At 43.1% G+C, this 26,081-nt stretch overlaps 1 protein-coding gene across 3 annotated transcripts in view; it reads right to left on the bottom strand.

Moving 5' to 3' along the window:
• Positions 1-26,081, bottom strand: part of COL4A6 (collagen type IV alpha 6 chain) — a 367,236-nt gene that overhangs the window by 130,003 nt on the left and 211,152 nt on the right. For all 3 annotated transcript variants that reach the window (XM_088482857.1, XM_088482856.1, XM_088482859.1), the window contains 3 exons: positions 25,219-25,353; positions 16,776-16,820; positions 7,368-7,484 (listed from right to left, as the gene is read on the bottom strand). In XM_088482857.1, coding sequence (XP_088338983.1) covers positions 7,368-7,484; positions 16,776-16,820; positions 25,219-25,353 — 297 coding nt within the window. The remainder of the gene's footprint in view (positions 1-7,367; positions 7,485-16,775; positions 16,821-25,218; positions 25,354-26,081) is intronic.

The following is a 26,081-nucleotide window of genomic DNA, read 5'->3' as shown; positions in this document are numbered from 1 at the left end:
TCCTCTCAGTACCTGAGCTGTCGGCACTACATTTCCATACACATATAATGGGCCTGATTCAAAGGTGGATGCAGCATTGATGTCGGATGCAAGCAGCCGGTGTGTCTGAGGCACACTGTGCATACATCCTGATTGTTACTACCGCCGGCCGCAGAATTAATTTAGACACATATAGGCAGGATGCAGCGACAGGAGTAATGCGGTCAAACCCCTAAAAATGCAGATTTGACAGCATTTTTCATATGCACCAAGCCCCGGAATGCTTGAATGCGGAGGGTAATGCCATCTTCTATTCGGAGAGTGCCATGAAAGTGATCCAATTGGATCCCTCCCAGCACCCCCGCGGCATGTGTCATTCGTAAAGGACAACTCTTACCGAGAGAGCTGTCCCTTGTGATTTTGTTCATGCATACCAGCGTAACTAACGCCGGCATGAATATGTCATGCATCCCACCCAGAGAGAGGTAATTTTGTGGGCATTTCTGCTGAGTAACAGTAGGCATGTCGTGGCCAGTTACTTCGTCCAAAGATGCAGTTGCACTGGCATCAGTGGCCAAGATCTAACGCATTGTGAGTCTCCATAAGGCTGCTCTAGTGTTTGATATTGCGACCAATGATACGTCGGTGCGGGATTTCGAGATGTAGCAGGTGGGTGTCTCAGTAGGAAGCCCATTTGTTGTGGCATTAGCACAAAAGTTGCAGTCACGCTGCGGCAAAAGACATGGTTGCGGCTGTAACTGCGTCCACCTCTGAATCAGTCCCAAAATATCTGTATTGATAGCTAGATAGATATGAGCAGGGGCATATTAAGAGAGGAGGGGGCCCATGTGCAGTCTCCGTTTGGGCCCCCTCCTCTCTGTCTAGGCAAAGATGCTTAAAATAACGGTTCCCTGGGAGGACGGGGTGGGGGCTTCTGATTTGGTTATAAGGATCGGCGCTGGGGACGCCACTGGGACTGCACGCTGTGGAGGAGTATGCCACTAATGTAAAGAGGATATTGCCCCAGGATGGGACCCTATCTGTACAGCGGCTGCTCACCTGCTGTTATAAGCCGCCGAGAGGACCCGCCACCGCCGGGAATAGTCTATCACGGTCCGGATCCTGGAGAACTGTCAGTGTGAGAAGAGCTGCTGCTGGGAAGCACCAGCCTACTGAACTGCCGCCGAGGACTGCTGGGAGAGCCGGAGGACCCTAAAGTAAGACCCCATCAGCTGAGGGCTGCCGGGAGGAGTGCCCGCGGATCAGAAGACCCCCAGAGGAGACGTGTGCTGCCGGACCTTGAAGAAAGAAGCCTGCCCCGTAAACACTTCCCCTCCACTGCCTTGAGGGATCCCCGTCGAGAGGAAGACCCCGTACATAAGATGGACCAGACTGCTGGCACCGAAGGGGACAGCCCCAGAAGAGGAGAAAGGATCACCACCCACCTTCGGGACCGCCGAGTCACTGGATTGTGACAGCGCTGTTGTCATGGACAAGGCTGCTGCTGCGGAGAGCCGAGCCTACCCCGGGATGCAGAGTAGCACTCGGAAGACTGAGAAAAGGTGAGTATAAACTAAATATGGGGCAGGGTGTGCAGTGTGGGCCCCCCTGGACCCAGGAGTTCATGTGCACTGCACACTCTGTACCCATTATGAATACGCCCCTGGATATGAGATAGATAGATAGATAGATAGATAGATAGATAGATAGATAGATAGATAGATAGATAGATAGAAATGTGTTCCCACAAATTGGAAGTATAGAGACCCCACTAGTGAAATGAATAGCCAGCAATCCACAGTTTTCAAAAAATATTTATTTTGTGCAAAATACAGGCATAGTGGTTAACCATATATTATTTAAAACAATATACAATATATATATATATATATATATATATATATATATCATCAAAGAGAGCAGGGAGGATGTGCACCACAATGAGTATAGTATAATGAGATTTTAATAATAGCACAAATACAGACTTTTCAGCATTCAGAATCATCAGCATGCACAGTAGCCAGGTTTACAGCAGTGTCTACATAATTTATATGTGGAGGGTACAGTATATTCCCCCCAGCACACAGCAGCGCCCATGCCCTATGTAGTGTATTAGCACAGTTTATTCACCCTAACACACAGCGGTGTGTTTCCCTTCCCACCCCCCAGCCCTACTTCCCCACCCCAGCACACAGCAGTGCCCCCCCTCACCCCCCAATAGCACCCCCCCTTTCAAACCCTAGCACCATACCCCCCCTTCCCACTCCCCAGCACACAACAGTATCCCCCCTTCTCACCCTCCAGCACACTGCAGCCCCCACTTCCCACCCCAGCACACAGCAGCACCCCCCTTCTCACCCCCCAGCACACTGCAGCCTCCCATCCCACCCCAGCACACAGCAGCACCCCCCTTCTCACCCCCCAGCACACTGCAGCCTCCCATCCCAATTCCCAGCACACAGCAGTCTCCCGATTCCCAATCCCCAGCACACAGCAGTGTCCCCCTCCCTTACCACCCCTCAGCACACAGGAGTGCCCTCCCATTCCCCAGCACACAGCATTGTCCCCCCAGCTCACTGCAGCCCCCCTTCCCACCCCTAGCACACAGCAGCGCCCCCTTCCCACTCCGCAGCACACAGCAGTGTCCCCCCTCCAGCACACTGCAGCACCCCCTTCTCACCCCCAGCACACTCCAGGCCCCCTTCCCACTCCAAACACACAAAGCAGCCCTCCCTTCCCTCTCCCCAGCACACAGCAGCCCCCACTTTCCACTACCCAGCAGACAGCAGTGTCCTACTCACTTCCCACGCCTCAGCACTTAGGAGCGCCCCCCCCCTCACCTTCTAACACACAGCAGCGCACGCCGCACCCCCTTGCCACTCCCCAGCACACAGCAGTGTTCCTCTCCCTTCCCACCCCTCAGCACACAGGAGCACCCCCCCCACCTTCCAGCACACAGCAGCGCCCCCCCTTCCCCCTCCCCAGCAGTGTCCCCCCCTTCTCACCCCCCCAGCACACTACAGCACCCCTTCTCAATCCCAGCACACTGCAGCCCCCCCTTCCCACCCCAGCGCACTCCAGAGTCCCCCTCCCTTCCACTCCTCAACACACAGGAGCACCCCTCCCTCTCACCTTCCAGCACACAGCAGAGCACCCTGGAGTTGTACTGCTGCTGTGTCACGCTCTCTCCTCCTCCACAGCAGCAGCACAGCACACGGACGGCTTCCGCTCCAGGGTCTGGGCTGGGAAGCTGCTGCCACTGCTGGCCAGGGATCCTGAAGAAGTAGCCGGCCGGGAACATAGGAAGAAGCAGTTCTGCATACACGTAGCTTCCTGTGACTCCCGGCTTGGCACTGAGTGACTGCACGCTGGGCTCTTCCCCACAATGCGCCTGCTCTAACCAGCACACACAGAGGGCAATATACATAAATATCGCATAACAGCACTGGGGAGTTCCCGAGACAGGCCGAAATGCGATGTTATGCAATATTTATGTTTGGAGAAATATATGTTTATTAAATATCCCCCACAGCGTGGTGATGGGCGAACAGCAACAGCGTGTCGAGGCCAGGACAGCTATGTTCCTAGCAGCAGCGTAGTCTGCCTAATGGACCGGCGCTGAGTAACTGCAATTAAAAAAAAAAAGGCACAAAAACGACAGGGGTGGCCCCACCTGAATCCACCACTGTAGCCACGTATATTACATATCCTGACATATATATCCTGACACTGTACACCTAATAAAAACGGAATGCGGGCTAAAAAGCAGCCATCTTAGTGCACCTGAGTGAAGCCGCTGCACATCCCCTGCTGGAGGCCACATACTGAGCATGCACAGCAAGTTGAAGCTCCCTATTTATAAAAAGGGGCATATTTAGGCCAGTTGTTGAAAAACTGTAACTTTCTCAATAACCTGAACCCCAAAAGGCCCTACACTGGAACAAGAGCTACCTAATAAAACAAACCCCAAGTCCTAATTCGTCCTCTACCCTGAGTTATGCCTTCCCAAAAATCCCTCATAGATTAAAGCAGAAGAGTGTCAGTTTTGACTACACAGGAAGTGGAAGTAAAAAACTGTCAGTTTAAACCTTAGATTATTCAAAATTTTTTTTTTTTTTTGCCCTGAAATTTGGCATACAGCACCGAGAAACAGTTCTACCCATCCATGCCAAATTTCAGCTCAGTATGTATAGTAGCTTTTGAGATGTAGCCTCTCAAACGGTATGCAATTGGGAACATTATATCGACAGCCGGCTTCCCGACTGTCATATCCCAGCGAGGGTGAAATGACCGGCGTCTACATGTACATGCCGGTCATTTTACCAACGCCGGGAGACCGGCGCCCAGCATCCCGATCGAAGTGATGCCAGGCGCCGCTGTGGACAGCCGTGGGGGGGAGGGTTAGGTTTAGGGCTCCCGGGGGGGACTTAGGGTTAGGCACCTCCCCGGGGGACTTAGGTTTAGGCGGCGGGGAAGGGGGGGTTAGGTTTAGGCACTTAGAGGGGAGATTAGGGTTAGGCACTGGGGAGAAGGGGTTAGGCACCCCTAAGGAGGGTTAGGTGGGGTTAGGTTAGGTTAGTTCATACTTACCTGTGGACGATCTTACCTGGGGACGCTATCGGGATTTGCACCGCTGGACTTGTGTCTGGCGGTAATTCATATGTATTCCCCTCAAACACCATGCCGCCATCTCAAAATTCCCTATGGGTGAATTCTGTTTATCCGATTCAGCCTTAATATAAGTGCACGACCATGCCCTTATAATATATATGTATGTGTGTATATATGCATGTGCGTTGTGTGTATATATGAGTCTGCGTGTGTGTATATATATATGTATACATACATATATATATATATAATATATATGTATATATATATATATTTGTATATATACACACACACACACTACCGTTCAAAAGTTTGGGGTCACTTAGAAATGTCCTTATTTTTGAAAGAAAAGCACTGTTTTTTTCAGTGAAGATAACATTAAATTAATCAGAAATACACTCTATACATTGTTAATGTGGTAGATGACAATACTAGCTGCAAACGTCTGGTTTGTAAAGGAATATCTACATAGGTGTATAGAGGCCCATTTCCAGCAAGCATCACTCCACTGTTCTAATGGTACCATATGATTGCTAAGCGCGTTAGAAGACTAATGGATGATTAGAAAACCTTGAATACCCTTGTGCAATTATGTTAGCACAGCTGAAAACGGGTTTGCTCGTTAGAGAAGCTATAAAACTGGCCTTCCTTTGAGTTAGTTGAGTATCTGGAGGACATCACATTTGTGGGTTCGATTATAATCTCCAAATGGCCAGAAAAAGAGAACTTTCATGTGAAACTCGACATTCTATTCTTGTTCTTAGAAATGAAGGCTATTCCATGCAAGAAACGGAACATTTCCTACCATTGTGTGTACTACTCCCTTCAGAGAACAGCACAAACAGCCTCTAACCAGAGTAGAAAGAGAAGTGGGATGCCCCCGGTGCACCACTGTGCAAGAAGACAAGTACATTAGAGTCTCTAGTTTGACAAATAAACGCCTCACAAGTCCTCAACTGACAACTTAATTAAATGGTACACGCAAAACGCCAGTGTCAACATCTACAGTGAAGAGGCAACTCCGGGATGCTGGCCTTCTAGGCAGAGTGGCAAGAAATAGCCATATCTGAGACTGGCCAATAAAATGAAAAGATTAATATGGCCAAAAAACACAGATATTGGACAGAGGAAGATTGGAAAAAAGTGTTATGGACAGACGAATCGAAGTTTGAGGTGTTTGGATCACACAGAAGAACATTTGTGAGACGCAGAAAAGATGCTGAAAGAGTGCCTGACGCTATCTGTCAAGCATAGTGGAGGTAATGTGATGGTCTGGGGCTGCTTTGGTGCTGGTAAAGTGGGAGATTTGTACAAGGTAAAAGGGATTTTGAATAAGGAAGGCTATCACTCCATTTTGCAATGCCATGCCATACCCTGTGGACATCGCTTGATTGGAGCCAATTTCCTCCTCCAACAGCACAATGACCCAAAGCACACCTCCAAATTATGCAAGAACTATTTAGGGAAGAAGCAGGCAGCTGGTATTCTGTCTGTAATGGAGTGGCCAGCGCAGTCACCAGATCTCAACCCCATTGAGCTGTTTTGGGAGCAGCTTGACCGTATGGTACGCAAAAAGTGCCCATCAAGCCAATTCGACTTGTGGGAGGTGCTTCAGGAAGTGTGGGGTGAAATTTCTTCAGATTACCTCAACAAATTAACAGCTAGAATGCCAAAGGCCTGCAATGCTGTAATTGCTGCAAAAGGAGCATTCTTTGATGAAAGCAAAGTTTGAAGGAAAAAATTATTATTTCAAATAAAAATCAATATTTCTAACCCTGCCAATGTCTTGACTATATGTTCTATTCATTTTGCAACTCATTTGATAAATAAAAGTCCGTTTTCATGTAAAACACGAATTGTATGGGTGACCCCAAACTTTTGAATATAGTGTATACATACACGGAAACACCCCTGTAAAATCCTGCATTTGCCCCAGTCTAAGACCGGTCCCGTTGGTGATTAGCTTGGGTAATGTGCAACACACTGGATACTGTTTGGCTATAAAAACCACATCTATTCTGTGGCAGTTTACAAACAGTACACAGAATCGCTGGTTACTAAATCGACCATTATTGGCATATCCAGTCAGACCTGCAATCCTGCAAAATATGTTAGTTGAATTCTAGTTATATTAGCTGATGTAGATGGACTCATTGAAATATTATTACCATGGTCACCACAGTGTGATTCTGGTTGGTGAAATTGATCAAATATCATGTACTCTGTGTTGGCTCCTAGAAACAAACATCATAGCCTATCAAAATTTTTTATTACTGGACTGGATTTTTTTGTGATATATAACGTAAAACAGATCAGAGGAATACCGCCATTACCATGTGCGTTTTTTCATTAATCAAACTTATTAGTGGCATGTGTAAAGCATTGTAAACGTGATGTTTAACTCCTAAGTCATGTTGGCGACCAGGATTATAGGAAGCATTTATTGTAGAACCTGCTACTTGAGCTGTCAAAATAAAAAAAAGTGGCAGTGATTTGCCCGAATTTTAAGATGAACAGAGTGCCCAGACTATTCTCTCTACAAATGAGCACCGGGCTTACAGCATCTGTGGGTTGCGAGTATCATGAGTGGAACCCAGTGGCTTGAATCCTAATGTAAGGGTTTTGTTGCTTTGGTATGCAATTGTTGCTAATTTTACAATAAGGTCCCATGTGGCTGTATTCTTGTAATGTGTCTTTAGTTTTTTTTTTGCTCTATAGTATTAATGTAGAAAATTAAGTTATGGCACCAAAAAAGGTGAATGATTTATTATTCTTACCTGAATTCCAGGACGTCCTTCAAAGCCAGAAGGCCCAGGAAATCCGTCATCTCCAATAGTTCCATTGCAACCGTCTAGTCCAGGCAGACCTCGGTGACCCGGTTGTCCACTATGACCCTTAAACACAAAGAAAATTATTTGTCAATGGATAGTTATGTTGCATACTTACAAATAATAACCTGTTATTCAAATTGTACAGAGCTGTACAACTGTTCAGGCTTTATAAATAAAGGATAAACATAAAAATAAAGGTTTCAACTTGGGCTTTGTGAAACCTACTTACCAGTAGTCCTATCTCCCACGTGTGTGTTGAACCTGTTACCTACCCACAGGGTCATTATTGAGCTATCCAATATTCATGGATGCAGCCTATCTATCCCTAAGCATCAGCAACATCAATGAAGCATGAGAGAAGCATGTAGGCTTTCACTTTATTGTGTTTATCAAGCAAAATTGTGCGAGATCTAATAACAGTTACACCTTAATGAACATCTATGTGACACCATGACACTATACTTACTGTTATGTGTTCCTTAGTGGAAGTTAATCATGGAATCAGCTATGTAACTCTCAGGGGCCAATTAAAGTCCAGGCGATGGCCTCATAGTGCCTCTAGAATGGTTGCTGAGTGCACCACCTAAAGGTGCATACACACGTAACGATTTTTTGAACGATTTGTCGATAAAATTGTTCAGTTTATGAGTTATAACGATGAACGATAATCACAAATGCACACTCCTGTTTGTAGTTATCGTTCATCGTCCATTTCAGACTGTCCAACATGACGATTTTTATTAAGGGAAGGAACATTATTTGTTCATCGTTCAAAAAATTGTTCATTACACTTCAAAGAATCGTTCACTTTTTTAAGGGAAAATCTGACAGAAAATCGTTGGTTACAAAATCGTTATGTGTATATGCACCTTAACCATCCTCCATAACTAATTTTCCGTCATAACTCATAGCAATGTGCATAAATAATATGATTTTTACTTACCATATATCTCATCTGAGGGAGGCCATTACCTCTGAGCTATACATAGTGAGCTGTGGAGTCGGGCACTAACTAATTAAGTCTGACTCCAACCCCCAATATAACCCTTCCCTTCCACTAGAACCTTAGTCTATGTTTAATAAAGCCGGAGAAACACCCATGGAAGAACTGAGAAAACCAGAAGCCGACAGGTAACTAGTATGAAACCAAACAAGGAAGGGATCCTGGCATCCCCCAGATGGACTCCAAGGAAGAGATTTTATGGTAAGTAAAAATCGTATTTCCTTTTTCATCAATCTGGGGGATACCATTACCTCTGGATTCTTCCAAAGCAAGCCAATTAAGGGGAGGAGTGTAGGAAGGAACCAACCGCTCAAAGACTTTTTCACCCAACACTGGCATCCCTTGCTCCAAATGTATGGAAGCGGTAACATTTTGTAAAAGTGTGTACTGATGACTAGGTTACTGCTCTGCACAGCTGCTCAGCTGAGGCACCATGACGCACAACCCTAACGCCCCGACAGCACGAGTCGAGCTGTCCCGAAATGAGGCTGAAGCCATCACATTTGAAGACTAATATGCCTGCGGGATGTCAGCAGTGACCCCTCTAGTGATGGATCCTTTCGAGGCTTGCCAGCCTCTTTTTTCGTGCAATAAACACCAGCAAAGAATCCATAAACCTCAAAGACGCAGTGCACTCCAAGTAAATGCGTAACACACATATCACATCCAACAGTGCTAAGGAAGAAGCTTCACTAGTCACTGAAGTCTGGCAGAAGGCTAGATGGACAATATACTGGTTAATGTGGAAAGCCGATACCACTCTCGGGAGAAAAGAAGGTTTAGTGCATAACACTACTCTATCCTCATGAAAAATGAAAAGCAGAGATTTACAAGAAAGAGCCGCTAACTCAGATACCCTTCTGGCCGAGGCAATGGCCAAAAGAAAAACAACCTTCAAAGTGAGATATCGGAATTCTACAGATTCCAAAGGCTCAAAAGGTGCCTTTTGAAGAGCCTCCAAAACTAAATTCAAGTCCCAAGGAGGAACTGGCAGGACATAAGGAGGCTGTATGTGAAGAACCCCCTGCAAGAAGGTTTGAACTTCAGTAATGGAGGCTAGTTTCTTCTGAAACAGGATCTAAAGGGACGAAATTTGTCCCTTATGAAAGGACAATTTAAAACCCTTAACTAACCCATTTTGCAGAAAAGACAAAAGACGAGACACTCGGAACCTTTCAGGTTTGAACTTGTGTCGTTTGCACCAAGAAATATATATCTTCCATATCCGATGTTAAATCTGGGAAGTGACTGGTTTGCGAGCCTTTATCATGGTTTTCACAACAGATTCTGAAAACCCTTTTTCCCTCAATATGTTGGATTCAAGAACATGCCGACAAAGCCAAGCAAGGCAAATCAGAGTGACGGCATGGACCCTGAAGTAACAGATCTGGAGGCAGGGGCAGATTATACGGAGCGTCTGCCACCATGTTCCGAAGAACTGCGTAAAAATGACGGCATGGCAAGTCTGGAGACCACCAGAATGACCGGCTGTGCCACTGATCGAATCTGCTGCATTACACTTGGTAACAGTACCATAGGAGGAATGATGTATCCCAGCTGGAACACCCAAGCTGCTGTCATGGCTTCCACCAGAGATGCCTGAGGATCCCGAGACTGAGATCCGTACCTTGGAAGATTCTTGTTGAGATGAGAAGCCATTAGATCTATATTTGGATATTACCATCTGAAACTATTTCCGCAAACACCTTCTGGTGTAATTCCCATTCCCCTGGATGCACACTGCGGCGACTAAAGAAGTCCGCCTCCCAGTTGTCTACCCCTGGAATGTAAGTTGCCAAAATATCTTGAACCCAACTTTGTGCCCAATGAACGATGTGAGAAACATGACAGTTGCATGTACTACCCTGCTTGTTTATATAAGCAACTGCCGTGGCATTGTCTGATTGCATTCTGGTAGGCTCCTTAGATGAGATTGAGCTTGAACCAATGCATACTGAACCTCCCTTAGTTTTATGGAAAAAGAAGTTTCCTGGATGGACCGATGACCCTGTAGGTGCCTGTCTAGAACCACCGCCCCCCAGCCTGTTAGGCTGGCATCTGTGGTGACAATGATACAATTTATTACTATTTGGCAACCACTGTTCAGATTTGCATCCTGTAGCCATCAAAGAAGTGACTGACGGGTCTGCAGAGATAATCAGAATATCTGCCTGATTAATCGAAGGTCTGACTTCACCCATCGATGAAGCAATTGGTTTTGCAGTAGTCGAGCATGGAATCTGGTGAAAGGAACGGCTTCGAATTAAGCCACCATTTTTCGCAGTAGCTGCATAGCCCTGAGGACTGAGATATGAGTCATCTGTAAAATTATCCTTACTTTGGATTGAAGATCCTGAATCTTTGCCTGCGGAAGAAACACTCTGTGACATTGGGTGTCGAAGAGAAGACCCAAAAATACTATCCTTTGAGGTGGAATTAAATTTGACTTGAGAAACTTGATGATCCAGCCGAATCTCTGGAGCATGCCTATGGTAATCTGAAGATGTTGTTGCAATAGAGCTATTGAAGGTGTCCTTAGACACAAATTGTCCAGTTAAGCCAACACATTGACCCCCCAGCTCCTGAGTAGGGAAATCATGTGTAAAGTCTCTGGGAATGGTGGACAAACTGAATGGCAGAGCCTGGAACTGAAAATGCTGGTTCCCCACTGCAAACCGCAGAAGATGTTGATGACCCTTCCATATAGGAATATGGAGGTAGGCATCCTTGATATCTACGGAGGCCTGAAATTCCCCTTCCTCCATGGCACAAATGACTGACCTTCCATCCTGAAGTGGAGATAAGCATTTAACCCCCTGAGGTTGAGAATGGGACAAGACGACCCATCCGGTTTGTCTACCAAGAAAATACTGGAGTAAAACCCTAGGTCCTGCTGTAGTACCAGAATCTAAACAATTACTACGGAATCGAAAATAGCAGAAATTGCTTGTATGAGAGGAGGAGTGGAAAAGAATCTTTCTGGAACCGTCGAAATCTAAAATGGACCCCCTGGTTACTAGTTGACTTATCCAAAAATCTGGATTGGATTGAATCCAAGTGTCCTGGAATTTGAGTAAGCGGCCTCCCACCAGAGGATGGGTCCCTGTCTCGTGAGAGACATGTGAATTGACCTGCTGATATATCAGCCGGTGACTCCACACCCCCTAAAGGCACCTTAACAGGGGCCCCTAGGCATACCTTGGAAGGCCTGAAAGCTTCCCCTGCTTTGAGTTAGAAAGGAACGAAACCTAGGGGATTTAGGTTTTGGTGTTGTTACAGGAAGGTAAGGACTTTTGCATCCCGTGACCTGGGAAATAATTTTATTTAATTCTGGACCAAACAGACAACCTCCTTCAAAAGGCAATGCCTCTAAAGCATGCTTGGACTCTATGTCTGCCTTCCGTGCTTTAAGCTATAGAGAACATCTGGCAGAAATGGCCAAAGCAGAAATATGAGACTGTACATGGATAGTATATATTAAAGCATCACCTATATAGGTCAGAGCTTCTGAAATCTGATCAGCTAAAGAACTAGCTTCAAACAAATCCTCTAATTGAAACCCAGCAATCACCTGGGTCATCCAGGAATTGATAGCCTTTTCACCCAGGCGCTGGCCAGAACAGGGCGCAGCGAGCCTCCTGATAAAGTGAATATAGACTTAAGTACAGCCTCATTCTTTCTATCCATATGCTCTTTAGGTGTTACAGACTGTGTTGTGGGAATAACAGTATTCATGACCATCCGAGCAATAGAAGCATCCACCATGGGTGGAAATTCCCAAAGCTTGGTATCCTCTTCCAAAAAAGGATAAAGATACTTAATTTTTTCCAGAATTTGAAATTTGGAATCAGGTTTTATCTAGGCTTCTTTTAATATTTCTTCAAAATTTTAAAATTCTGGGAAAACAGATACATGTGTCTCGTTACGTTTAAAGAAAGAAACTGAACTAGTAACTGGAATAGCTATTTCCTGTAGATGCAAAGTCTCCCTGACCGCATCTATCAACATAGAAATGCCTGAATCGGAATGGGAGTCACCCTCCCAGTTTGAGGTGTCTTCCCAGTCATAATCCAATTCCCCTTCTTCCTTGGAGGAGTTGGCTGAAGCCTCATCTCCAGGAAAGTCCACTGGGGACTGGCCTGAACGTCTCTTAGTGGCTATGGCCGATGATGATGTTACCATTTTCTTTAGGGATGTTGCCATCTCAGCGAGACAACGTCCCATATCCTCAGCCCATCTGGGCTCTATACCGAGGGATCAGACACACTAGGTACTTGAGCACAGGGTATCATATAATTTGCCTGAGAGTGACATAAATCACCTATGGCCTCAACCATAGACCTGGCCCAATCAGGCATCACCGACTGTTCAGCTGAACCTCCCGGTAATGAATCTCCATGTGAACAACCAGCACAGAGCGACACTGGTTCCGTACAACTTTTTGTCAACTTTTATCACATTTTTTACAAGTATAAAGAGTGACTGACTGTTTTTTGGAACCCTAGTATGGCTTCTCAATATTGAGAGAGAGAAAGACAATTTTAACCAATACAGATAGCTACCTAAATTCCACCGGAAAAAGTGTAGCACTGTTAAAAAAAAAAAAAGGGCTTTTTTTTTAGAATAACAAGCAGCACTGCTTCTAAAGCAACAAAAAAGAGAGGAGGCTTAATAAGACTCTAAGTCACCTATCTGTTTAAATTAAACAAAACAGACTCCTTGAAGTCCACATTCACTTTCAAAAAAACATAGGCAAAACAAAGAATCTTCAGTACAAAACAATGGGGTAGATGTAAGAAGCCCTGAAGTGGTAACAGCGCACGTTATGTGCACTGATACCGCTTCTCCCCGATGTATGATCAGGGGGTTTGGCGGTAAATGACAGGGGCGCTATGCGCCCTTGTCATTATCGGCGCTGCTATCTACAAGATAGCAGCGCCGATAGCCTGGGCCATGTATGAACAGTCAGATCGCCTGACCATTCGGCCCGCTGTAGCTGTCACTATCAACAGCTACAGCCTGGCGCTGCCCTATCCCCACAAAACGGACAGCGCCGTCCCTGCTGCGGCGGCTGCCGGCTCCAGGCTGCATGTGGGGATCTCGTGATACTTGCGAGATCCCACGCATGCTCAGTGGAGCCGGTTGGGACAGCGACACAGCGCATCAGCACTAGGTTGATGCATTGCGGTCTCTAGTGGGAAGCACCGGATCGCTCCCCCGATCCAGCCGATGAGATGCTTATACATCTCATCGGTAGTGCTTCCTGCTTCGCCTCGATAAAGAGGCGAAGCAGGAAGCGATATAGCGGCACGTTAAGTGCCGCTATAATACATCTACCCCAATGTATGTTACTGCTTAAATTCCTGAGAAATAGTGCAGTAAAAGTGCTTATATATACATAACAATGTTATAAGACCAACATATATCACCAGGTTAATACCCAAAGTAATAATCCCAGTTTAACTGCTTATCTAATAATAGACAGACATCCCCCCTGTAATTTGCAGTGAGTCTCAGCCAAGCAGAAATCCTGCAGTGCTCAAAAATCTGCCAAAATAATGTTTGGGCCGTGGCTATGAAGCCCTGTGAGCCTGTTATCACTCAAATACCTGGGGGAGGCGCGGCTGGGCACGCCTTTGGCATCCTGCTCATTCAGGATGCCTGACGTCATCATAGGCATTTCCTAGCTGCTGGCGCTTCCATACAGAGAGCTCTGATGTTACCGCGGCTCATAGTGATGACGTTAAGAGGTGGCGCCGCGTCATGGGGGCATTTAATGAGCCTCCCTCTCCCACAAAAGCCGGTAGCATGTTCTGTTCTGTAACCTCAGCTGGAGGTTCCCCGAGCGTAACTGTCAGGGGGTTGAAAGCGATGGGCGCTTCAGAAGCCCGGGGAGGTGGAGGCGCGTGCACCGGGCACCTACAGCTGCTGCCACGTGATGTGCCGGGAAGCAGTAAATACAGCAAACAAGGTCTTTTACATATAAAATGTATCAAGCTTACCTTTTTGTCAGCGGCCCCCTCAGATGTGTGCTTGGTATAGAGAGAGACACAGACCCCTGCAGTAGTTTGGTGACTCTCTCAGGGGCCGTCTTTACAGTGGGATACAGGGTTCACACAAACCTCTATTTCTACCTAACTCCCACTCTGCTAGTGCTTATCACCTGTTGCCAGGAACTAAGTACCCAAACCAAACAGAAAAATAAAGAAATTAAACCTAACTAAAAGCTAGGACCTAGCTAGTGCCTTACTCCAAGGCACTAAAAACAAGACTGAGAGTCTAGTGAAAGGGGAGGGGTTATATAGGGGGTGGAAGCCAGTCTCAATTAGTTAGTGCCCGACTCCACAGCTCACTATACATAACCCAGAGGTAATGGCATCCCCCAGATGGATGAAAAAGGAACTGAATCAGCTCCAGGCACTTTGCCTCAACCAGGATTTATTACTTGTATCTCCCTATGCTGTCACTTTTGCAGGCTCATCTATTCCTCCATTATTCCTTTCAATTGCCTCTGAGGTTCGAATATCAAATTTCTATTTATAACAGGGATATATAAAAAAATTATAAAAGGATTTAATATGGGTCAGCCTTCTGACTCTGCACTTCTGATATTGTAGACATAGAGGGGTATTCAATATGAAACGTTAACTTCACTGTTGAAGTTAACGTTTCATATCGGAGTTTTCTTCTGCGTTAAGTCTGGTGCGCGCTCCCGCTTATCCCCGTATTCAATATCAAATTAACGAAAACGGGAAACTCCGAAGTTGGATTTGCGCAAAGTTATGAATTTTTCCTTAAAATAATTGTAGGACCCCCCTAAAGTTGTAAAAACATGGGGGAACACTATGGGTACCCCCGTTTTAGCCTTTAATTGAAAGTCGGGGATTTAAATAGCCGCAGCAGGTGTTTTTTTCCCAACATTGAAGAAGTGATGCAGAAGAGCACTTAGGTTATTTTTTTCGTTTTTTTAAGTGGTCCCATCAAATTTGGGGTACATGAAAATGGGTACTAGCATATTTTCCCTAAAGTAAGTTTTTAAAAATTCTGCATTTGTGCACCTGCCGCTATAATTCTATTCTTCAAAACACCTGCCGCATACATGCAGAATAGCCCTGAACCTATTTCCCTATTGTTATACAATTTTTCCCCATTTTTTTTTTTTGCACCCCAATTTTTAAGTTAATTTTTTGGGGTGTCCCTATTTTTTTTTTACTTTTTTTGACACAGTTCTTTTTTAAATGTCATTCTCACAGGTGCAGGCTATTTTTTTTAAGCCTGCACCCCTAAACCCCAATTCTGCACTTTTTTTCGACACCTATTCAAAAAACTTATCACCGTTTTTTATCAAAGACTTGTCAAAACTGCGAGAAGTCTTTGAAAATGAATAGGGTGTAAAAGTAAAACCTGCGATAATGACGTCAATATTGCGATATTAACGCAAAAACGATGTTATCGCACCCATATTGAATACCCCTGATAGACTATGAAACTTTCCACAAAATATAGATCGGGCACTGCCCCTCGGGCACTGCTCCCCCCCTCCCCTTTTCTTACATGTGTAACTAAAGAAAAAAAAAACAGAGGAGAAAAGCAACTGTGTTGAATCTAGAGAGTGTCACTGATGGTGCAGTTAGACAGTATACAGTAGTAGCACTTTGTACTCCAATGTACCTATATGTATATGATTAGACAAATGGGTACATTTACTGAAGGTTGATGTTAAAAAATTTAAATCGATTATGTTTCAGGGACTAAATTGCACATTTATTAACACTTAAAAGTTAATATAAAAAATCATCTGTTAATAAATGTGTGATTTAGCCCCTGAAACACAAATTCGATGTTGATCCATTTGGATAAAATTTTTATCAATTAAAATTCACTTATAGGAAATTTACCCAAAGTCTCTTCAGACTGCAAGGTTTATTTTTACTAAAGTGCAAGTTTTTAGAAGCGGAGATTAGCTTCTACTTATCTAGTACATTCTAAAAGATAATAGCTAGAATCTGATTGATTGCTAAGGACAACATATCCACTTCTAAAAAGTCACACTTTAGTAAATATAACCCCCACTCGCTATTTAGGGTTCCCCTTGAGCTTTGCCTGTTTTTTTTTTACACTGAAGGCAACACATTGTTTATTAATATAATTTACCTTACTAGGAGTGTTGGCTAAAAATGTCTTGCAAAACATCCTCCATTTGTTATATATATTCAAGACAACAGTAATAAACACAATTATCAAATAGTAATATATGCACACACTCCTGCCTATTCCGTAGTGTTGGATAGTAGCAAGTATACTAGCTATAGACATGGAATTACAGAACGGAAGCACATAACACAACTTACGGGGATTCCATTGCCACCTTGGAACCCTGAAACTCCCATAGGGCCCTGTGGAAAAGGAGAGAGGATAATCAGTTTTGATCATCAATGAAATAAATAAACAGTATAACATCACTCAATAATTTTGTCAATTAAAAACAAAATAAAAATTAACAAATGTTTTTTTTTTATTTTTTCACAACATCAGCTCCTAAAACCTATTATTAGTTTCAGGATATGATGTTTGGAAAATCCTTTGAAATGCAGTCATTTACAATGAGTTATTTGAATGAATTACAGCACAATTCAGTTTTTTATTTCAAAGTTAAAGCATGTCCCATTTTGTCATTTTGTAGGGGTAATTTACTACCATTTAGGAGCACATTTTGCACAGAACATCAGCAACCAAACAGCAATTAGCTTCTTTTCATATCTGTCAACTCTTATGGTCCCACTGAGAGTCTCGTGGTTGGTGTCCATGTCTCATTGTTATCGGAAAGTCCTACTTTATTTGTCCTACTTTATTTTATTTTTTTGTTAGACTGAACGCTTTTATATGAATATAGCTGCAAGTCTCAGAGGGGTCTTTAAAATCCTTTTGCCTCATGCAGTCAGGGCCGGCAACAGAAATCTTGGGGCCCGGTACACTGATAACTCTGGAGCCCCCCCTCGACCCCACCCCCTCGACCCCTGCATACACACACCCCTCCCCTGCATTTGCCAATACCTGTTAGCTGGGGTGCCCTGGAGATGGGAACCCCTTTACTGGGAGTGTCCCCGGCCTGGGCTGACTAGCAGTCAGGGGTAATGCTTTGGCTGGGAAACCCAGTGAAATGGTCCCCCTGGCTGTGACAGTACTCCCCCACTAGAAAGAGTCTGGTGCTGGTTATGGATAATACAGGGGACTCCTACGCTTTTGTCCCCGGTATTTCCAAAAGCAGGACCAGCTCGGCTGAGCCCAGTGCTGATTGTGCTAAATACAGGGGACCCCTACGTCTTTTGACCCCTGTATTTTGACAACCAGGACAGGCTGTGAAAAGCCTGGGGCTGGATATGCTTTGGTTTTTGTTTTTTTTACACTTGTATTCATTTCTTTTACACAGATGCATGGAAGGATATCACTGATCCGTCCATGCATCTGTGTCTTATTGATTTTTTTTATCACAGCTGATCCGTGAGTGCATCTGTGATTCATTTTTATTTAACACAAAATCCATGCATCACGGATCTCCCTGATCCGTGCTTGCAACTGTCTGCTATCGTGCACCATATAATTATATGCACGATAAATGTTGTGTCACATTGTGCAGTTTTTGATGCATATCGTGTCCTGCAGTGCCGGGGAGAGTTCAAAGCAAATCGTTAATGAGATTGTATCATTGCCTACTTTGTTCCATGTGTAGGGGCCTTAAGGGAGGGGAATGTTTCACTTCACAGGTATGGGAGGGGAATGTGTTACTACACAGGTGAGGGAGGACATTTCAAATGTGTTACTACAGGGTGAGGGAAGAGAATGTGTTACTACAGAGGTGAGTGAGGGTAATGTGTTACTACAGGTGTGAGTGAGGGATTGTATTTCTACATAGGTGTGGGAGGGGAATGTCAAATGTGATACAACATGGGCGAAGGAGGGAAATGTGATACTACAGAGGTGAGCGAGGATAATGTGTTAGTACACAGGTGAGGGAGTGTAATGTCTTACTATAGCAGTGAGGGAGGGGATGCATTACTATAGAGGTGAAGGATTAATGTGTTACTGGAGTGGTGAGATGGAAATGGAAACAGTAAATATCTAAATATGTAAGGTCTACCCGGGTGAAACCGTTTACATCAGCTAGTCTATATATACTGTATATAAAATCAAATGTCCTGACTCACTGACTGACTCATCAATGCCCAACCCAAAGCCCTGGACCTAGAAACATGAATATTGGGGAGTATAAGCCTTTCATGATGTAGGTACCCAAAAAGAAGGGATTTTTCAAAATTCGACTCCTAAGGGGCTGAAAAGGTCTAAAATGTTTCTTCCCCCTGTGCAATGTACTGACTGACTGTCTCATCGTGACTGTAGTACAGTTCAATATTCAATTACCAACTGTCATCCCAAGTGCTGCCAAATATCACTAGCAGTTGGTGTGGCTCCCCTATTTGAATAGTGCGGGAAGGGAATGTGTACTACAGAGGTGAGAGAGGAAAAAGTATAACAACAGCAGTGAGAGGGGAATGTGTTACTATAGAGGTGAGGCAGGGGAATGTGTTACTATAGAGGTGAGGAAAGTTAATGTGTTACTGCATAGGTATGGTAGGGGAATGTGTTACTACGCAGGTGATGGCAGGGAATGTGTTACTACAGAGGTGAGAAAGGATAATTGGGCTACAACAGCAGTGAGAGGGAAATGTGTTACTATAGAAAAGAGGGGGGTGAATGTGTTACTACACAGATGAGGGAGGGGAATGTGTTACTATAGAGGTGAGGGAATGGAATGTTTTACTACACAGGTATGGGAGAATATGTTACTACGCAGGTGAGGGAGGGGATTAATGTTTTTTTTTTAGTGGTGAGATGGAAATGGAAACAGTAAATATCTAAGGTCTACCCAGATGAAATTGGGTACATTTAATATAAAGTAGCTATTAAAAGCATTTACAAATGTATATGTAAGTTAAGTAATAGGAGCCAATTGGAGCTTTGGAGATAAAGGTCTATTCGTGAGGGGAAATCATTTGTGTCTGACATTTCGCCTTAGAGAAAATGTTTTATCCGTCACTACAAAAGTCACCTACTTTCCTTTAGCCAACAGACTCACCAGACAAAAGAGCTCCCCAATGATGCACGAGGGGGTAGGTGATGTTGCTTGTTACACAGTTACTGCCCCCTGCAGCACCTTCCTGCAGAGGAGACAATGGGCCTGATTCAGCAGTGATCACAACTGCGATTACGCACGCAAACAGCCAATTGTTGCATGCTGCGCATGCGTATGCATCTCAGTGCACGTGCGCGAACACTCCACTGTGATCGGGATTGCGATCGCAGTGACTACGAAGACCCATCGCAGAGTCATTGACAGGAAGTATCCTTTGGTGGTGGTGACGGGGTGGTGGTTGGCGTTGCCATGCACAGCTTGGGCTTGCACTGTGTGCGATAAGGTTAGCAATTCCTGAGTAAGGTCAATGTTACCGATGATTTCACAGTCTTGCTAAGTATTATGGATGTGTGTAAGGTAAAGTGGGTGCCCTTATGTTAGGCTGCGTATGGCATTGCGATTGCAATCATTAGCATGATTAGTGAGACTGTGTGCATAATCAGTATTATGTTCGCTGTTGCGATCCGTACTGAAACAGGCCCAATATGCACACGGCAGAACTCAGTGATGACCATTTTATCTAAAGGTGACTTACCAACCTCAAGGGGAGATATTTCAAACCTTGGAGAGATAAAGTACCAACCAATCAGCTCCTAATGGCCATGTGTTTGAAAAATGACAGTTACTGTAGGAGCTAATTGGTTGGTACTTTATCTCTCTCCACTTTATCTCTCTTCAAGGTTTGATACATCTAGCTAGCCCTTAGTATCATATAGTCCCACACAGCAACGGAGATGAAATGTGAGGAGACCTAGTTGCCACTACCAGGACCTCCTAATAGATGTTTATTGGTTCCTATGGACAACTGCTCTACTTGTCCACTACTCCACTCTTTACACTGCTTGATTCATCTCCCTGTGTGAGCTTTGGAGATAGTTAATATCACACAAGTATATTTTCAAATCTGCACTACGTCTACAGAGTGTAAGTGGGGTCCGCTAACGAACTAGCATGCAGGCATTAAGAGCAAACATGATTTCAATGTTCATATGGAAGCTTGAGACAACTTTTAGACAAAACAGCCAGTTGGTCCTCAAGGCCACTTTATTCTCATGAAAAGCAATGGATGTGGGAAAGGAAGATGATGTTGAAAATTTTGATGCCTTGTGAGTAAAGCATTTACTCAGTAGGAAGGTGACCTTGAAGGAGAGCTGCTTCAAAGGAACATCTGACAATGGTTTTGCCTGGAGGGAGGAATCAAGAATGATCCACTGTAGTATTGGGTGGCAGGCACAAGGACTCACTGTAGACATGAATGGCAAAATGACAGAGAGATATTAGCCACCATTAAGTAAAGTTCTGGAGATCAGTATATTCTTGCAAAGAAATAACAGTGCCAACATCGGCTACTTTGCAGAGCTGAAAACAAGTCCTTTTTCCATACCCACTTGGAGGAAAGCCAAGAGATGAGAATGGCAGAAACTATGATGAAGGAAATGGTTGATCCATGCATCAAATATAGGTGCCCCACATGGACCCCAGAATAAAGGAGGGCCCACAATGCATACTCTGAATTTACTTAACCGATACCTCCTGCACCATTAATCTGGTAATTTCTTCTTAAATATGATATTATCGCCATATTTCTGACAGAGAACAAATCGCTGGAATAATGACGCTCGTGCCAAATTTTTGAGGATATTGTCAGGAATAGGACACATGTACAGAAGATAACAGTACCAGAGACATTGTTATCTTCAAGTACAAGTGCCAAATTTTTCAAAGGAGAGGGCGTCCAAGACATTTTGCTCACAGGTCATAAAACATCACTGATCATTAAGCATCACCTCCAGGATCTACATTAGCTCACCTTTAATTAGGTGAGATGTGTGCAATTTGCAGGTTGGCAAAACCAGTACTTCAAAAATAGAAAAAGAAATAACAGCACTCAGGGTAGAACTAATTACATTTTATAACATGAATGTATTGTTAATAGAAGTTTATTAAATTACATATATATGTATATATATATATAAATATATATATTTAATATATATATATTGTATATATATATATATATAGATATATATATATATATATTTTTTTTTAAAAGCCTGCACTATATTTAACTGTCTTCAGAAACTGAAAACCTACAAACAAAAAATGTATTATACTGATATTTTTTGTATTTTAATTTTATTTATAGAAGTAGTTTGCGTTTACCAAAAAAATGTATACAGCTGTGATAATTAATAAAATTGTCTCGGGCTGTGAGGTATATAAGTAAGCAAGGAATTCAATGAGTAGAATTGGTGAAATGCATTAGTAAATAAAATGTTTGAAAGACACCACGGAAATATTAAGTTGGTCTTTAAAAACAGATTCTGTTTCAATTACTGGCAAAATTAAAAGTACTATTATAACTCATGTCCATTATTGACTAAAACATGTAGCTTCAATGGACATTTATTTCCATACATTAAATTTTGCCATTTTAACAGAGATTCCTATCCATCCAAAGGTGACAAGGGGGCATATTTATTAACATTATTTTTACTAAAATAATGTGAAAACGTGTGTTTCACACCCTTTTCACTTTATTTTAGTATCACATGAATTTACTAAAGAGTGATTGGAGTAGAATTCGCAAAATTCTACTCCAAGCCCTAACTATTACATATTTTCAGTAAGCAGATTGCATTTCCCATGACTGTAATGGGATTTGTGATCTGCATAGATTTACTAAAAATATATTGTGAAAAAATACCGGGGGAAGCCCTGTGATAATAACGCCACCTGCAGATGGCATTATTAGGGCTTTGCCCTGGTTCCCCGACTCCTGTTCTGCTCTGAGAGGCAGGGCAGAGCCAGGAGCCGACCTCTGTGATCAGCTTTGTGGCCTAAATAGACCACAGGCTGAATATTGTAAAAAAAAAATTGTTACAAAATATAAAACACTTACCTGCATTCAGGGACTGGAGATCGGTGCTCCGGAGAGATCCTCTGGGACTCTGGTAAGCTGGTCTCCGGGCTCCTGCACTGTAACCCTAGTCAGCTGCTGCATAGAGCAGCTGAAAGGGGTCACAGTGCAGGAGCCCGAGACTAGCTGGCCGGAACCCCAGAGAGAGGAACTCAATGGAGCAGCAATTACTGAGGTAAGTGTAAGATGTGTGAGGGGGGAGGTGTTGCAGGTGTTTTAGACTGATTCATCAAGGAGCTTCTAGCCGTGTATTGGATATCTTTTATTTATTTCATGAAACACTATCAGGCTGCACTGAGGCTGATTTAACCTGAATTCAACTGGCTTTATATCTGCAGTTTTGTTAGAATCTCATGCTGAACAGAAAATAAGTATTCATAGGATTCACACCAGCAAAAACATTATTTACAATATAACCTGCAGACTTTTTTTATTTGGTGCTTTTTTAATTTGTTTATTTGAACGCATGTACTTTTGATAAGCTTATCTTTAACAATGCACTCATGTTATAGAGCTTTGTAAGTCGCACTCTGAGCACTGTTATTTTTTTCTGTTTTTGAAGTAGGTAAATCCAGCAGCATTGGACACAAGATAAAGTTGTGCAAGGAAACAACCTCTGCATTAATTCCAATTGACCCAATGTGGAGAACATCTTTTTGTACTGTTGGGAAAGGAGCTTCCAAAATGAAGGAGAATAACATTTGAATCCCCTGACTTTTCACTTGTGAGATTACACTTGGTGTTGAGAAATGTCAGATTGGAGTTCAAGTAATCGCATAATCAGTGCATACTCATGGCTGGATAAGAAATAGCTTTGAAAGAACTCTGAAGATACCTTGAACCGGACTGGAACTGGATGGATCAGAAGGTGACTAGAACCAGAAAAGTACTTGCACTGGACTGGAACCTGCAGAAACAGGAGCTGGACTGGATTCGGAGGAGACAGTGGCACTAAGCACAGGCTGGAGGGTTTATGGATACTCGCAGGAGCGATTACACTGCAGAGTAGATAGAACAGACTCACGGGTATCAGGGTAGAAGTGGCTGCACAGTCACGGGTAGCAGGTGCGTTGGTTTAGGCAGCGTATTGGAGTCAGAAGGTACACACTGGAGAGTGACCATACAGAGGAAGCTATGTTCCATGTTGTTCCGACGGTGTGCTAGTGACAGGTGCAGGTGCAGCTTTAAATAGGGCGCTCTTGCAGGAGACAGCAGTCATGTGAGCGCAGCAGACAGGCAGTGACTGGATGTTAGCAATCAGCTGATCCGATCCATCATGGTTGTGCCCATGCACCTTAGGAAAGTGCTGACATCGCTCTGTAACAGGATGGCGCACAGTTCCTGGTTTGTGACATTTAACTCTTGTACAGTTGTCAGCTGAACTTACACAGTAGCTTTCTTGTTTTTGCAGGACTTGATGTAGATCAGTTACTAAACATAGCTTTCACTTTATAGAAGTTATAACATTGGGTTTTCCATCTCTTCCAAACACCTAAATGTAGGGATTTGGGCCTGATTTATTGTTCCAATTGTTCAAGGCTTCTTGGTCTGATGCAGAGTTTATCCATAGAGTAAGCCCCTCAAAGTGGGCAATACTGTACATTCAATCTCAGGGTAGAAGAGACTATCTAGAGGTGCTCCGAATCTGGTTATGGTAATTTTACCAGCTGCCCGGTAAAGAGTGTTCCACATGGAAACCTAGTTGAGTTCCCCTTCTTTAAACTTGCTTAAGAAGAAATTGCTGTATATCAATAGAATGGATTATCTGGGGGCCACACTTTAAAAAGAAATACATACTGAATATATCTTTAATACATGGGAAAGTTTTATAGATGCCCAACCAGCCGATATTAAAGAACACATTTAGTAAAGATTCCACTCCACACTTTGGTATGAAAAAATTATTTATGATATTTAGAGGATCGACCAGTTATTTTATAACTGCATAACAAGTACTGTTCTCTGCTGACCTCCTTTTGCTTTTTATAACATCTCTCTGGATTGGATATCTACTGATACAATGGCATATTACAATACATAAACTTGAAGAAGTGGGAAGAGCACCCATGAATAGCACGTTAAGGGATTCATTTGTACTAATTTAAGTGATTCAGCCGGATTTATTTGGATCTACTTAGATAGCTTTGTCAACACCAGAATAACCACAATTGGAATTAGTTTCTCTACAGAATCTTTCCCTCTAAAGACATATGGGACAAGAAGATCCAGAACTAATTTCATATTAAACCACTTGTTATAACGGAAATCACTTTGATATGTTTGATGTAAATATAAAAGAGATTACAGAAGTATAAGCCTGGAGGATGTCATCCATTTCTTACCCACTTGAAAACCAGGATTTCTATTTAGGCCAGAAGAAGTTTAATCTAGCACAAATCACATGGAATTCCGATAGATTTTCTTACTCCATAGAGATTTCTCTATTCACATTATTCATTTGAGAGTTTACTGGATTCCCTTCAATCTCTTTAAAGGCTGCATAAAAAACCTGGGAACAATATTTCTAAAGTGGAGAGATACAGGTCTTTTACCTCACAATTAAACCTGTGGTGGGTCTGTGTTCCCCTTGGTTGAAGGAAAAATATGGTTATTCATAGAAAATAAACAATAGTTTATATTCTGAGTTAAAATGAGCTAAAGGCATATAATTAATTAGACCGACCAGATCTCCCTTTGGTCCAGACGGCCCTGCTAATCCTTGAGATCCTCTTTCACCCTTTGGTCCAGTAACTCCGACTGGCCCTTGGAATCCTGGGAGCCCGGCTGGACCCTGTTGTCCTAGTTGACCAGGACGACCCTATTAAACAGAACACACAACTATTAAAAAGCTTTAAAAAAAATACATTAATTTCAGCATGTAAAATATACATTACAGAGAAATCAAAGGCTTTACAATAACTTTATAATTCTACATAACAATAAAATACAAAAAAATCAAGTAGAATAGGTACAGCAACCTAATAAATGTTATACCTTTATCAATAAGAAGTAACTCTAATAAGTAACTCATTTAGAGATGGATGCATTTTGCACTACAAACATACGCGTAAACATTCTGTCACAAATAAGCAAGTTGCATCTGTATGTTGAGTTGCATGTTTCAAGATATGTCCAATTAGAAACACAGCAGTATATATGAATCAGGCATACAGCATAAAATTATGCCCCAAGATGGAGCAAAGATGCAGATTAACACATTTTAATTTTTTGTGGTACAGGCCCCAGTGTAGGAGCCTATCTCATATAGTGTATGACAATGATGAATTGGAGATGTGACTGTGTTGGTAAGTGGACAATTATTTAGATTTTTTTATTCTATTTAAGGATATTATGTGTATCCATGATATTCTCTTGTTGTATCAATTACTGTTACAGGTTGAGTCTCCCATATCCAAATATTCCGAAATGCGGAATATTCCGAAATACGGATTTTTTTTGGCATTACTCAGATAATGAAACCTTTGATCTTTGATGGTTCAATGTACACAAACTTTGTCTACGGCACAAATTATTAAAGATATTGTA

This window comes from Taudactylus pleione, unplaced genomic scaffold, assembly GCF_031769625.1.
Source record: "Taudactylus pleione unplaced genomic scaffold, aTauple2 ptg000296l, whole genome shotgun sequence".
Lineage (NCBI taxonomy): Eukaryota > Metazoa > Chordata > Amphibia > Anura > Myobatrachidae > Taudactylus > Taudactylus pleione.
Note: the sequence above shows the minus strand (reverse complement) of the source record. Positions and strands in the feature narration are given on the sequence as shown.